This window comes from Osmerus mordax, chromosome 19 (genome assembly GCF_038355195.1).
Source record: "Osmerus mordax isolate fOsmMor3 chromosome 19, fOsmMor3.pri, whole genome shotgun sequence".
Lineage (NCBI taxonomy): Eukaryota > Metazoa > Chordata > Actinopteri > Osmeriformes > Osmeridae > Osmerus > Osmerus mordax.
Window position 1 is genome coordinate 13142441 of NC_090068.1, and position 13646 is coordinate 13156086.

Here is a 13646-nt window from a genome sequence, read left to right on the forward strand (position 1 = left end):
ACACATGTACAAGCACAAATCTGCTTTAATCTGTTAGAGTCTCCCTCTCACACACCATCACATAAGGGTAGGTTCTAGGTAGTTTGCAAGAGAGAGTTGAGAAATGCAACTCTTGTGAAATCCTTGGATCACAGACAACCAAGAGGGGAAGTAGATTGAGAAATCCTTCAAACCGTCTGAGAAACATACTACATACCAGATTTGACGTATAACATGTGCTGACATAGTAAAATATCCTGATCCCCCATCAGACCTGAGCATTATACGCTCATCCATAACTGTTCATGTTTGCTTGGTGTAGCACCAGATAGCACACTACATTCATGATTGACTCTGCAAGTCTGGGAGTCAGGTGGCTGAGCGGTTAGGGAATCGGGCTAGTAATCAGAAGGTTGCCAGTTCGATTCCTGGCTGTGCCAAATTACGTTGTATCCTTGGGCAAGGCACTTCGCCCTACTTGCCTCGGGGGGAATGTCCCTGTACTTACTGTAAGTCGCTCTGGATAAGAGCGTCTGCTAAATGACTAAATGTAAATGTAAATGTAAATAATCTCCAGCTCCGCCCCTCAGCACATGCACACAGGAAGTGGTGAGAGGGGAGGGCGGAGATAGGAAGACAGAAGGGACACACAGACAATTGTGTTTGTCGTCAAGGCCCCTTATCCAAACCCCTTATATGGAAGACGAATGTCTCTGTAGGGCTCTGAGGGCTTTGCTCAAGCCTGTGGAGGTGTTGCTTCATACATTTACATTTACATTTAGTCATTTAGCAGACGCTCTTATCCAGAGCGACTTACAGTAAGTACAGGGACATTCCCCCGAGGCAAGTAGGGTGAAGTGCCTTGCCCAAGGACACAACGTCAGTTGGCATGACCGAGAATCGAACTGGCAACCTTCGGATTACTAGCCCGATTCCCTCACCACTCAGCCAACTGACTCCCTTCATAGGATGAGGAAGCCATGGATTGTTCCTTCATTTGTCTTTGTTCTTCAAACATGAAAAGACTTGAACGCGTCCACCGAGCTGGATGTCATCAAGACTTTCAGCCACACTGAGAAGAGAAGCATGAGAAGGGGGGGGGGCCATGTTGTGAGCAGGGTGGAATGTGATCGTGTTGACATCCTGGTGACTTGTTCCCTGACTTTGACCCTCCAGATACCCAACCCCCGGTATCCCCCCTAGGCCTCCCAGCCCCTAGCCCTCCCAGCCCCTAGCCCCCCAGCCCCTAGGCCCCCCAGCCCCTAGCCCCCCAGCCCCTAGGCCCCCCAGCCCCTAGCCCCCCCAGCCCCTAGCCCCCCCAGCCCCTAGCCCCCCCAGCCCCTAGGCCTCCCAGCCCCTAGTCCCCCCAGCCCCTAGCCCCCCCAGCCCCTAGCCCCCCCAGCCCCTAGGCCTCCCAGCCCCTAGCCCCCCCAGCCCCTAGCCCCCCCAGCCCCTAGCCCCCCCAGCCCCTAGCCCCCCCAGCCCCTAGGCCTCCCAGCCCCTAGGCCTCCCAGCCCCTAGCCCCCCCAGCCTCCTGAGAAAGTAGCTACTTGAGTGACCTCACCCTCACCGCCCCGGTTCAGTTTCGTCATCATGTCCTGCTTCTCACTAAGGCCTCGTCTAACTGGAATCTGTTTCTGAGTCGGTGATTTATGTTGTGGGTGTGGCACACAGAGGGAAACCTCACTACTCTCTCCACCCTACAGGATCCCAGTTAGACCCGTACGACAGAAGCGAAGCACTGTTCGAACTGTGGAGATCTGAGACCATTTAATCAGTGTGAGACATAAGTATAACACTTTAAGTCATCGTCCAATCAGCTTTATGGAATCTCAACTGATTCTTACATCAAGGGCAAAGGTTGTAGGCCGTAGGCCGTATGGCCCAAGGATTAACTGTGACATAGTAACTGGTTCCCAGCCCAGTCCCTAGGGTAGAGAGACCTCTCCCTTGGTTTCTGATATCAACGTGATCAGGCGCAGGGAGAACAGACTCAACCAGTCGGCTGTGGGCTTAAGATTGATGGTGGTGATGACTCAATTGAACAAAAGCAGAAACGAAAGCCTTCCCTTACTCAACTTCCTCTTAGTGAGAAACACATGTTGACACCATTGAATACACTCTTAAATATGATTCAATATTTATATTATTTATTATATTTTTAAGTATTTAATCGATTTGCTACAACCTGCAACAAGGTCTGACTGGTTGGCCTGTATTACGTTTGTTTTGAACTCTCAACAAGTTGAATACTGTCTGAACTATGATGTTTAAAATGAGTAAGCCTCGAAAGTTGAAGAAACACTGTTCGATGTCATGAAAACGTGACAGTCCCAGTCAATCACAGTCCTGTAGGCTACAACTGCGTGCGCGCACACGAGCACTGCTTGGAGGCGCGCCATGGCGCGCAGATAAATTTCTACCACCTTCACAAAATCTAGCTTAATACATAAACGCATGCACGCGACTGCAACTGTGCCATGCCAACCGCTCACTCACGCCCTGGACATGTTGTGAGAGTGGAGGCTATATATAACCACTGAGACCACACTTTTCCAGCCTACTAAGCGTTCTCGCATAGCTCACGCGCGGCTTGTGGACAGCGGGGTGTGAGGACCGAGGACTGAGGAGTGCGCAACTTTGACAAGTCCCAAAATAAAACTTTAGCGGGAGACCGCGACGTAGCCTACTGCAAACGACACCAGCCTTCTTTGGAGGATGGAGGTAAACATCATTTGAGGTGTTTCGTGGCTTAGTTTGTGTCATAACAGTTTCGTACACCGTTTGGATGTGTGTGTTTCGTTATGTTTTATTATTTAATGGGTTGGAGACGGTGGATGTACCCGGACACGCACTCGGAGACCTACGATCAGTGCATCATACATTTGCATCAAGACGTAACGACACTTAAGTACATTTTATGTCGTGGAAATGCTATACACATTTGAGTGATTATGTTTAAAGTAGGCCTGCTATAAAGTTACAAATGTGGACAAAGTCGTTCATGCCAGTCGTGTCACTTGTTTGAAGTTGGCATCTGCTTTGTGTGCCGTAAACAAGGTGTCGTCTGGAGATCAGTTTTGGTCGCAGCAGACTTCATGAACAGAACATTCTCTGTTCTCTGAATAGTAGATTAGGTTCATTCTACTACTTTTGGTCGTGCATGTTGTCACTTGCCATGGGGGTGTAGTAACTGCCTTTCTGGAGATTGTCTCAGCTGATCTGTGAGATTTGACTCTAGATACGATTACTGCACGTGCGGTGTAAATCAGACTATTTAGACGACTCACTGATGCCGTTTCAGTACGCTGCTCATCAACAGGAAATATAACAGGAATGGACGCGCGCACACACACCCACACACTCTCTCTCTCTCACACACACACACACACACACACACACACACACACACAGGAAGTGGTGTAACTGCCTTAGCATCAGTTGGTTTTTCATACTTGTATATTTTTTAAGTAGTGTGGGTTTGTGAGAGGTTTTTAATCCATTTATTTTTTAATTATTTTATAGATTCCTATTTCTTAAGCTGGTATAGCTCATTGTTCCCCAGCTGTAGCTCAGTGGTTAGAGCACCTGACTGCAGCTCAAGAGGTTGCAGGTTCAAATACCCCCACACCCGTGCAGCATGTAGCCTTCGATAAAAGCCTCTACTAAATGACTGCATTATTATGACATTATTACATTAGTATGATTATGTAAACAGCGGCTGTGTAAACGGAGTGTTTCCAGGGGAGATTCCAGCAGCCCTGGTACACCTGCAAGAACACGCTCGCTCCAGCAAGGTGGATGAGAGGTAGTGTAAACACGCAGGTTCAACACATGAGCTACAGACTTCATGGAGCCTTTTAAGATCACATGCTTAAGAGTGTGAGTGAGTGTGAGTGTGTGTGAGTGTGTGTGTGTGTGAGTGTGTGTGTGTGTGTGTGTGTGTCTGGCCTCCAAGCTATGTGATTTCATTATCTGTTGAATGCCAGTAATGCAAGACCTCCAACCAACCGGGACATGCATCAACCCCACATCAACAGCTGTGTGTGTGTGTGTGTGTGTGTGTGGGAGTGTGTGGGAGTGTGTGTGTGTGGGAGTGTGTGTGTGTGTGGGAGTGTGTGGGAGTGTGTCTGAGTGTTTGTGTGTGCACTTTAGAGGAAGAGTGTTTGACCAGTGCTGTCGGAACTGCAGATAATGAAGGACGATAAGTCAGGAAGCTGGTTAGGGGTTGGTCTCGGTATGTACTGTCATTATAAAAAAAACGCGACATGTTTAACTGGTGTAAGTTAGAGGCCAGCTAGTTTGTGGGCTGGAGTCAAGGTCTGAACTTTCGGTTAAAAGCTTGTAATTCGGAGGGGTAACATATCTGTTAGACATGCATGCACACACGTGCACACTCACACACACAAACACACACTCACACAAACACAGAGAGAGGACTCCACCTCAGGCCCACACAGGGCTGTTGGAGCCAGAGCATGAGTTCATGGTGGTGAGGTAGAGAGAGGGGGGGGGGGGGGGGGGGGGGCTCTTCCCCTGTGGCTCCATACTGCCTCCCTGCCTCATTCCCTTCTACCCTCCCTCCCTCCCCCATCTTTCCCTGCCTCCTTGTCTCGCTCCCTCCCCCATCTTTCTCTGCCTCCTTGTCTCCCTCCCTCCCCCATCTTTCCCTCCCTCCCTCCTCCCTCGTTGTTTACAGGGGCAGAGGGCCCCACGATGGAGACACCACGCTGGTTCCATTTAGCCGCAGCGCCCCCCCCCTCTCTCTCTCTCCGTGAGAAGGGGACTTTCCTACCCTGGTGGTTCAGCCGTTAGCTGGGTGGTGGGGGTTAGGGGTGTTTATTTACCGTTGTAAAAGCCTTGTAAAGGAAGAAAACAGTGGTGCAGCATTGTCCAGGCGGGGGGCCGAGAGGCCGACGTCACTGTCCCCTCCCCGGTGCAGGTCAGGTGTGTCTGGGGAGGACAGGTCAGGTGTGTCTGGGGAGGACAGGTCAGGTGTGTCTGGGGAGGACAGGTCAGGTGTGTCTGGGGAGGACAGGTCAGGTGTGTCTGGGGAGGACAGGTCAGGTGTGTCTGGGGAGAGCAGGTCAGGTGTGTCTGGGGAGGACATGTCAGGTGTGTCTGGGGAGGACAGGTCAGGTGTGTCTGGGGAGGACAGGTCAGGTGTGTCTGGGGAGGACAGGTCAGGTGTGTCTGCGGAGGACAGCTGTGTTGTAGCGTTCTCTCATCAGAGAGCCACACAGGAGTTAGAAGACCTGGACAGGGAGCCTCCGCAGACTGTAACTCAGATGGAGCTGTGATCACAGGTCACCTCCGCAGACTGTAACTCAGATGGAGCTGTGATCAAAGGTCACCTCCGCAGACTGTAACTCAGATGGAGCTGTGATCACAGGTCACTTCCGCAGACTGTAACTCAGATGGAGCTGTGATCAAAGGTCACTTCCGCAGACTGTAACTCAGATGGAGCTGTGATCAAAGGTCACCTCCGCAGACTGTAACTCAGATGGAGCTGTGATCACAGGTCACTTCCGCAGACTGTAACTCAGATGGAGCTGTGATCAAAGGTCACCTCCGCAGACTGTAACTCAGATGGAGCTGTGAGCTTAGTGACACGGCTTCAGACACTGTACGTCAGATATATTTTATATGTAATAGTCAATAGACAAGACAATAGTCTTGTTTAGATAAAAAGTTGAATGATGAAAACAAATGAGCCTCTTTGTCAGGCAGGAAACAGCAGGACCTTGTCAGGGAGGGACCTCCGTGGGAACGAGGAACGCTCCATGTTTTCACAGTTGTAGTTTTAATTGGGTTAAGAAATGCCTGGAATCCTCCTGGACCACGTGGCTGTATTGACCGTGGGTGGGGCCTGGTTCTCCCCCGGGGGTCAAAGAGCAGGAGGCCACGCCCCCATCTGGGGTAGAGAGCAGAAGGCCAAGCAGAGATGGTTGTCTCTGCTCTTGGCCTCGTGTGTAGATGTCACTGTGAACATGGTGTGTTTCTGGGCCTGTAGTTCTTCATCTGACGAGTGCATTCCTCTGTTCAGCCTCCCCAGACCGGTTTATCACCTCAGTATTTCAGAGAGGACGGTTGGCTGGACAGGGGCTGTCAGTTACATGTCTTCATTTCTCCAGGCTGTCGTATTATATTCATGCTACTTTAAGCAACACACAGTATACCTTGACATACAGTACATAGCTCTCCATACAGCATAGCTTACCATACAGTCTATAGCTCTCCATACAGCATAACTTAGCATACAGTCTATAGCTCTCCATACAGCATAGCTTAGCATACAGTCTATAGCTCTCCATACAGCATAGTTTAGCATACAGTCTATAGCTCTCCATACAGCATAACTTAGCATACAGTCTATAGCTCTCCATACAGCATAGCTTAGCATACAGTCTATAGCTCTCCATACAGCATAGCTTAGCATACAGTCTATAGCTCTACATACAGCATAGCTTAGCATACAGTCTATAGCTCTCCATACAGCATAGCTTAGCATACAGTCTATAGCTAACCCTACAGCTCTCCATAGCCGTCTACAGCTTGTCAGAGGCCTCTGCTCTGTTGCTAACACCTATCAGGTTCCTTCAGTAAACACCAAACGAGGGCAAGGCTGTGGTTTGTTTTTGTGTTAGCCCACCCACAGACACCCTCTCCAAACACACACACATGCATGTTGCATGTTGCGCCTCTAGCCTAGTCCCCCCGCCAGCCTCCTACTGGAGGAGACAGGCTTTTATTGAGGGCGTTTCTGTTTGTCGACCAGTGAACATCAGACGAGAGCCGTGGATGGAACGAAGGGATGTGATCTCAGAGAGAGAGAGAGGTAGAGAGAGAGAGGGAGGAGAGGTAGAGAGAGGAGAGGTAGAGAGAAGTAGAGAGAGAGAGAGGTAGAGAGAGAGGAGAGGTAGAGAGAGAGAGAGGTAGAGAGAGGTAGTTCTTGGCCACAGTCATGGAAAGGGGGAGGAATATGACCTCAGCCTGGGAAGGGAGGGAAGGAGACTGAAGAAGTGTGAGTCTGGATGAAAACATCTGAAAACAAATCCAAAGTTATATGATTACAGTCGTTTATTTACCCTAATCTGTGTTAGCTGTATAATGAGCTGAGACATAAGCCTGTTGGAGTTTTGGTTGCCTTGACAGAGCAACAAAGACAGGGAGATAAGCGAGAGTGTAATGCTCTCTCTATGAGACTGGGATAAGGCCTGAAGGAGATACGGACAATGAGGTCAGAGGGTGGTGGAGGGAGAGAGAGAGGCCCTTAGAGAGAGAGAGAGACAGAGAAAGAGAGGCGCTCAGAGAGGCAGAGAGAGGGAGAGACAGAGAGGCCCTTAGAGAGAGAGACAGAGAGAGAGAGAGAGAGAGAGACAGAACGAGAGACAAAGAGAGAAAGACAGAGAGAGAGAGAGAGAGAGACAGAACGAGAGACAAAGAGAAAGACAGAGAGAGAGAGAGAGAACGAGAGACAAAGAGAGAAAGACAGAGAGAGAGAGAGAGAAAGACAGAACGAGAGACAAAGAGAGAAAGACAGAGAGAGAGAGAAGTCTCTCAGACAGCAGAGCCAGCAGGAGAACTCTGTTGTCTGAGGTTCCTTCATCCTCCAGACCACTCTCTGTTTTCTTTTCATTGTTCTTTTAAGAACGTGGAGATCCCCCTCTCCAGACTCTCTCCACCCTGCCGGACCCCGCTCTCCTTCGCAGGCGTGTGTCCTGCCGTATGAGGTCATTTCCTGTTGTGGAAACAAGGAAATAGTCCTGGCACGAGGGCTGTGGGACGGCTAGTGGGAAAACCATGTGTCATTCCTCAGGCTATCAGCCCTACCCACAGACCCCCTCCTGCCAGGAGGCTGCGGAGTCGGCCTGTCTCGTATCAGTGACGGTTCCCAGACAGGTTCCCCGTGACGATGTGATGTGTGTGTCACAGAGACCTGCACCAGTAAGTGGGACAGCTAGAGATGTTTTGGGTTGCTAGTGACAACGGTGTCTTGTGTTCCAGGAAGATGTCCCAGCCAAGCCGTCGGTGGCGGAACTGGCTGGAAAGTTCAAAGGTCACGCACAACCCATCCCAACTGGAAATGAAGGGGTGAGATCTTTGTTACATTTTAATCTTTGTCTTTCTCTACAGTGTGCATGGTCTCTCTGAGTAAGCATTCCTTTTGATGGATGGATAGATTGATTAATTCCTGGAGTTGGTGTGTTCGTGTGTGTATCATGCTGGTTCAGACCCTGGTGTGTGTGTGTGTATCATGCTGGTTCAGACCCTGGTGTGTGTGTGTGTATCATGCTGGTTCAGACCCTGGTGTGTGTGTGTGTATCATGCTGGTTCAGACCTTGGTGTGTGTGTGTGTGTGTTTCAGAGTAAGCCTGTCAGGAGACGTCCTCCTCGAACCCTGCAGATCTCCACCCGACCCCCGGGACAGGGGGAGGAGGAGGAGGTGAGAGGGGCTGGGGGGGGGGTGTCTGTGTGTGTGTGTGTGTGTCCTCACTTTTGTGCTTAGCAGTGTCATTTCTGTGTAGTATTTTTCCAATCAACTGCAGAATAAAAAGATTGTTGTCATAGTAGTAGTAAAACTTGAAAGTCAAAACGACTGGTCCCAAACCTGGTGTGTTACACAAACCAGGACTGTACAAGTAACGTCTGCAGGCTTGTTTTTCATCCCCTATTGTGTGTTTCAGAAACCAGCCCTAACCAGCCCACTTCCTGCCAAGACGAAGAGAAACTCAGCTCTCATTGAGAAACTTCAGGTTGGTGCGAACATGTTCCGGTTAGAAAGAGTGACTCATTACCCTGTTTGAGAATCCCCTTCCCTCCCTCACGTCTTAAGCACTGGAGTATCTCAGAGTAACAGTTCAGACAGGAAATAGCAAGGCAGCCCCTCTGTGGGTCAGATCTTCTGAACATGAAGTGATTCAGTTGCAGTTCGTTTCAGAGCTTATCAAAACTAGCAAGTGCTGCCCCCTGCTGGTTGTGAAGGAGAAGTGCAGTTGCACATCACATACTGGAGTGCTTCAGCCTCACGGTTCAGGTTTATAGTAAAAGTGACAGCTGCCATTTTCTGCCACAGTCCTTAGGAAAAAGAATCTGAAGCTCTATCTTGTGAAAAACAATGTTGAAGTTTAATCCAGCTTCTCTCTCTCTCTCTCTCTCTCTCTCTCTGTCTCTCTCTCCTCATTCTCTCTCTCCTCATTCTCTCTCTCCTCATTCTCTCTCTGTCTCTCTCTCTGTCTCTCTCTCCTCATTCTCTCTCTCCTCTCTCTAGGCTAACCTTGCCTTATCCCCCACCGCCCTCCACCCCTCCCCTAAGAGCCCTGGGCTGAGGCTCCTGCCCCAGTCCTTCACCCCCCCCTCCCCCTGCTCCATCAGGCCCGTTACCACGACAACGCCAACCTCTCCGGGCAGCATGGCGGGCCTCCCTCGGCCCGGGGGGGAAGAGGAGCCCCCCGCCACCTTCCAGATCCCCGCCTCCCCCACAGAGGGATCCCTGCTGCCCAGCATCAACAAGGTCTGTGTGTGTGAGTGTGTGGGTGTGTGTGTGTCTGTGTCACTATGTGTAAGTGTGTGTGAGAGCTTCCATCCTCACCCTGTCCTGCTGCTCTGTGTCTCCAGAGCAGAGCCCGTGTCTCCATCCGGCGACGCCCACCCTCTCGGCGACACAGGAAGTCCAGCAGCGGAGAGGATGTGGGCGGCGGGGCCGAGGGAGAGGACACGCCCCTCTCTACCCCCGACGGTCCGGAGGCAGGGGGGAAGGGGGAGGAGGTGTTTGAAGGAGAGAAGGAGAAGAAGGAGGACGAGGACGAGAAGAAGGAGGAGGAGAAGAAGGAGGAGGAGGAGAAGAAGGAGAATGAGCAGGAGGAGGAGGAGGAAGGAGCTGGGGTCGTCTCTTCCTCCAGAGCCGAAGCCTGTGCAACAGACCCGGGCCCTGCACACCCTCACAGACCGACGGACCCAGCAGGGGCGGACCCAGCAGGGGCGGACCTGGGGGTGAAGACTTCCACAGAGCCTCAGGCAGAGGAGGGCCGGGGGGGGAGGGAGGAGGGGGAGGGAGGGGAGGGTCTGGGAGAGGAGGCTTTGTCCCAGGCCGGGCAGGTCCCTGGAGAGAGAGGGGAGGGGCGCTGTAAGGAGGGAGGAGAGACGACCCCTGAAGAAGAGAAGGAAGGCAAGGTGATCTGAACGGTTCATATCAACTCGTCATTAATGAATGTTTCTCAATATCGTAGGGAGAGCTATGGACTGTATGCTAAACTATGCTGTGCTTAAAAGTAGCACAAATCCAATACGACAGTTTAGATAAATGAATACTTGTTTGAGGTGTGTGTGTTCATGTTTGAGAGGGCTTGTTGTCTCCACCACAGATGACAGCAGACTGAAGACCTGACGGGATCCTCCTCACCCCGTCATCCCCCCCACCTCACCCCGTCATCCCCCCCACCTCACCCCGTCACCCCCCCACCTCACCCTGTCACACCCCCCCACCTCACCCTGTCACCCCCCCACCTCACCCTGTCATCCCCCCCCACCTCACCCTGTCACACCCCTGTCACTCCCCCACCTCACCCTGTCACACCCCTGTCACTCCCCCACCTCACCCTGTCACCCTGTCACCCCCCTCCACCTCACCCTGTCTCCCTAACCCTCCTCCTCACCCCTGTCACCCCCCTCCACGTCACTCTCTCTCCCTAACCTTCCTCCTTACCCCTCCACCTCACCCCTCCACCCCAGGAGAACAGAGGGGCAGACTGGTGCTCGTGGCTGGGCAGGCCCCCTCTCAGGCCCCCTCTCAGTCCCCCTCTCCCTCCGGCCTTCCAGGAAACAGACACAGCTCCGCATGTTAGGACCCCGGGGGACCCAAGACCTCCTCCACCGATCCTGTCTCTTTTTATTTGTATTCTTTTGTGTCTTAAGCAGGGTTCAGATACAGCACTCTTGATTAGACGTTCGTTTTATGCCATCCTGACCTGCATCTTTCCTTAAGATGTGACCTTGCAGGTCTGAAACAGGCCAGTTTGGAACTGGAATCCTTCACGACGGCAGTCCCGGAACAGTCCAGTTGTATTCTAGAATAGTTTAAAAATCTCTCTGGTATCTATGTGTCTGAACCAAACATTAGCCTGCGTTTTATTTTCCCTTGATATTTGGCCAAAAGGACTAATTATTTTGTTTTTGAACTGCTTTTTGAACTGCATTCTATCTAATTGTCATGTGACACTTCTCTGTACCACATCCTTAAAAATGAATGCTGGTCTATTTATTACATATGATCTATATTCAGGATTATAGGATTTAGTAAAAAGAAGAAAAAAAACATTTTACTGTAAGTGCAAGGCTTATGAGTCACGTTTCACCAAAGCTGTAGTGTACTACAGTCTCCACAAGGGGGCAGTGTTGCGGCTTCTTCGCTGCATCTACAGATGCAGTCGTTAGTTTGAAATTGTGCCAAATACTAATGGGCTTAAATCACCTCAATGTCGTTTTTCTTGCTGTGAATTAGGCAGCTTGCTCTCACCCTGAGAGTAATAGGATGATCAAGGACAATGTCCAGTTTTTCTCAGTCAATTTGGCATTTTCACAAACTGTTTTCTCAAGATGGATGTAGCCATCTTAACTAACCGCAAATGTAGCGCCAGTTCATCACACAACAGAACACATTATGATTTATTCCAAATCATTAATGGTCTGCTGCATCTAGCAAAGTATGTGTAGAACATGTCCCTTGTGTGTACAGTAAACTGTATTCTGAACACCTGTTCTAATGGTGTTGAGAGCATCAAACTTTGGTTGAAGGAAAATGTCAAAATTAACTGCTGCTCTGGCCTGTAAACGGTCTTTTTAATCCACTGGAAATGACCAGTGATGGTTGTTTAATACGTAATCTGGTTACTTTTTGTATAAAATTGTTGAAAAAGTAAAATCCAATTTAACGGTTGCTTAGAAGTGATTTTTTCTACTTCCTGTTTGTCAAACTGCAAGGCCAAATCTGTATTTTTGTTGCGCATCATCCTTGAAAGACTGGTTGAAAGAAAGATGATTTAGAGATGAAAAACTGTGCTGTCTTTACTGTAACTAATGATGTGTGATAAAGTGATTATTTTGTAATTGATTGTATTGTCAGTAATACGACAAGTTGAAATACAGACTGATTCATGATATATATAGCCTATCTTTTTTTGTTGTTGCTTTTCACTGAATCTGTGAGAAAACGTCCTGGCTCCTGAACAGTATATGACGTGTGTTGTGTCTTAGATACACCCAAACCGTGCCAAATCTACGCCGTGTCAACACAAATGGGGTCACCGTTCCCTGTACTCACCGTTCAATGCGGTGAGCCAGGCTAATCACCGTAAACGTCACCCGGAGCTGAACACATCCAGCACAGACTGACGACAGCAGAGCGTGCTTCCTGCACTAAACTTTCCGCCATGGAAGACGTCTCTTGACTTTCCTGGAAGGGGTACTTGAGCTAGAAAGGACTGAATTAAATCAGTGAATCCCATGGAAAGATCAGATCGAGTTAATTAGTTAGACTGACGAGTGATGTCCGTGTTCCTGTACAGTAGTTCAAGTTCAAGTCTTTTATTGTCAGATGCACAGAACAACACAAGGTCAGACTGGGCACTGAAATTCTTGGGAAAGCAACCTGGCATTACATAACATAAAAGTATTCAGTTTAACATAGATTACATCTATGATAAACTAAATCTATGTAGCTTTATAACTCATCGCAGTGTACAACGGCAGTTGCCAGATATTAGTTAGGACTCCCCGGGGATGAAACCTTGAGCTAGATAAGGTTGATTTAAGGATACCTTCCACTGTAAACTATTTCGTATATTTAGGAGGTTTATTATTATTTTATTTCTATTCTATTTTAGCTTATCGTAGATGTAATCTATGTTCTTAGTACTTATATGTTATGTTATGCCAGGTTGCTTGTGTTGTCTTGTCCCAAGAATTTCAGTGCCCAGTCTGACCTTGTGTTGTTCTGTGCACCTGACAATAAAAGACTTGAACTAAACCCCATCCCCATGACAACAGGAAACTCTGCTGTTGGCATGTGACCCTCTGCTAATCCAATGAGAAACTACAATTACATGTATTAATTTAGAAGACACTTTCATCCAAAACAAAGTACAAATAGCGCATGTGCCAGGCAGAAAATCAAGGACCAGAAATGTCCAGTTCCGACGGTATTTGAACGGTTAGCGCCAGGTTTTACTGAATGCCATGAAACTATTTGCCATACAAACAAGGTCAAACACGATTAAAAGAATCCAGCTCAGAGTTCTTCATTAATTGATAAGACAAATCACGTGATGCAATACAATTAATGCAAGTCTCTTAATCAAGGGTCATCTAGAAGGTCCAGGAGAAGCTGGATGTCTGCACCAAGCTCTGCACGCACCAGGCCCAGTTCAGGAAGCGGCCACATTCAGTATGTAGGCCTTTCAAGTGAAACATGTAATGACCAGGAACTGTCCTGCTGGTATTCAGCATGAACACCATACAGTGTCCTTTTGGAGGCTCCTAATCCCTGATTAACATCAGGAACAGGGGAGTCAGAACGTACCAAACCATGCGAGCCAGTGGAGGGGCCAGCGATTGTATCAGGGTGGCCATGTGCCCCCCCCCCCCATGGCCCCCCCTTTGGAGGTGCCCCT

The 13646-nt window shown here is 49.4% G+C and overlaps 1 protein-coding gene across 1 annotated transcript; it reads left to right on the forward strand.

Moving 5' to 3' along the window:
• The first annotated feature begins 2477 nt into the window (after positions 1 to 2477).
• dub (duboraya) lies at positions 2478 to 10405 on the forward strand. The gene is made up of 7 exons (XM_067257546.1): positions 2478 to 2703; positions 7987 to 8073; positions 8348 to 8425; positions 8667 to 8735; positions 9251 to 9493; positions 9598 to 10152; positions 10344 to 10405. The coding sequence occupies exons 1-7, from the start codon at positions 2698 to 2700 to the stop codon at positions 10356 to 10358; spliced, it is 1053 nt and encodes a 350-aa protein (XP_067113647.1). The 5' UTR covers positions 2478 to 2697; the 3' UTR covers positions 10359 to 10405.
• The last annotated feature ends 3241 nt before the right edge of the window (positions 10406 to 13646 follow it).

Coding starts and splice junctions, on each gene's coding strand:
- dub (XM_067257546.1), top strand. Junction 8,074..8,347: donor TCCCAACTGGAAATGAAGGG/GTGAGATCTTTG, acceptor TGTGTGTTTCAG/AGTAAGCCTGTCAGGAGACG. Junction 8,426..8,666: donor GACAGGGGGAGGAGGAGGAG/GTGAGAGGGGCT, acceptor TGTGTGTTTCAG/AAACCAGCCCTAACCAGCCC.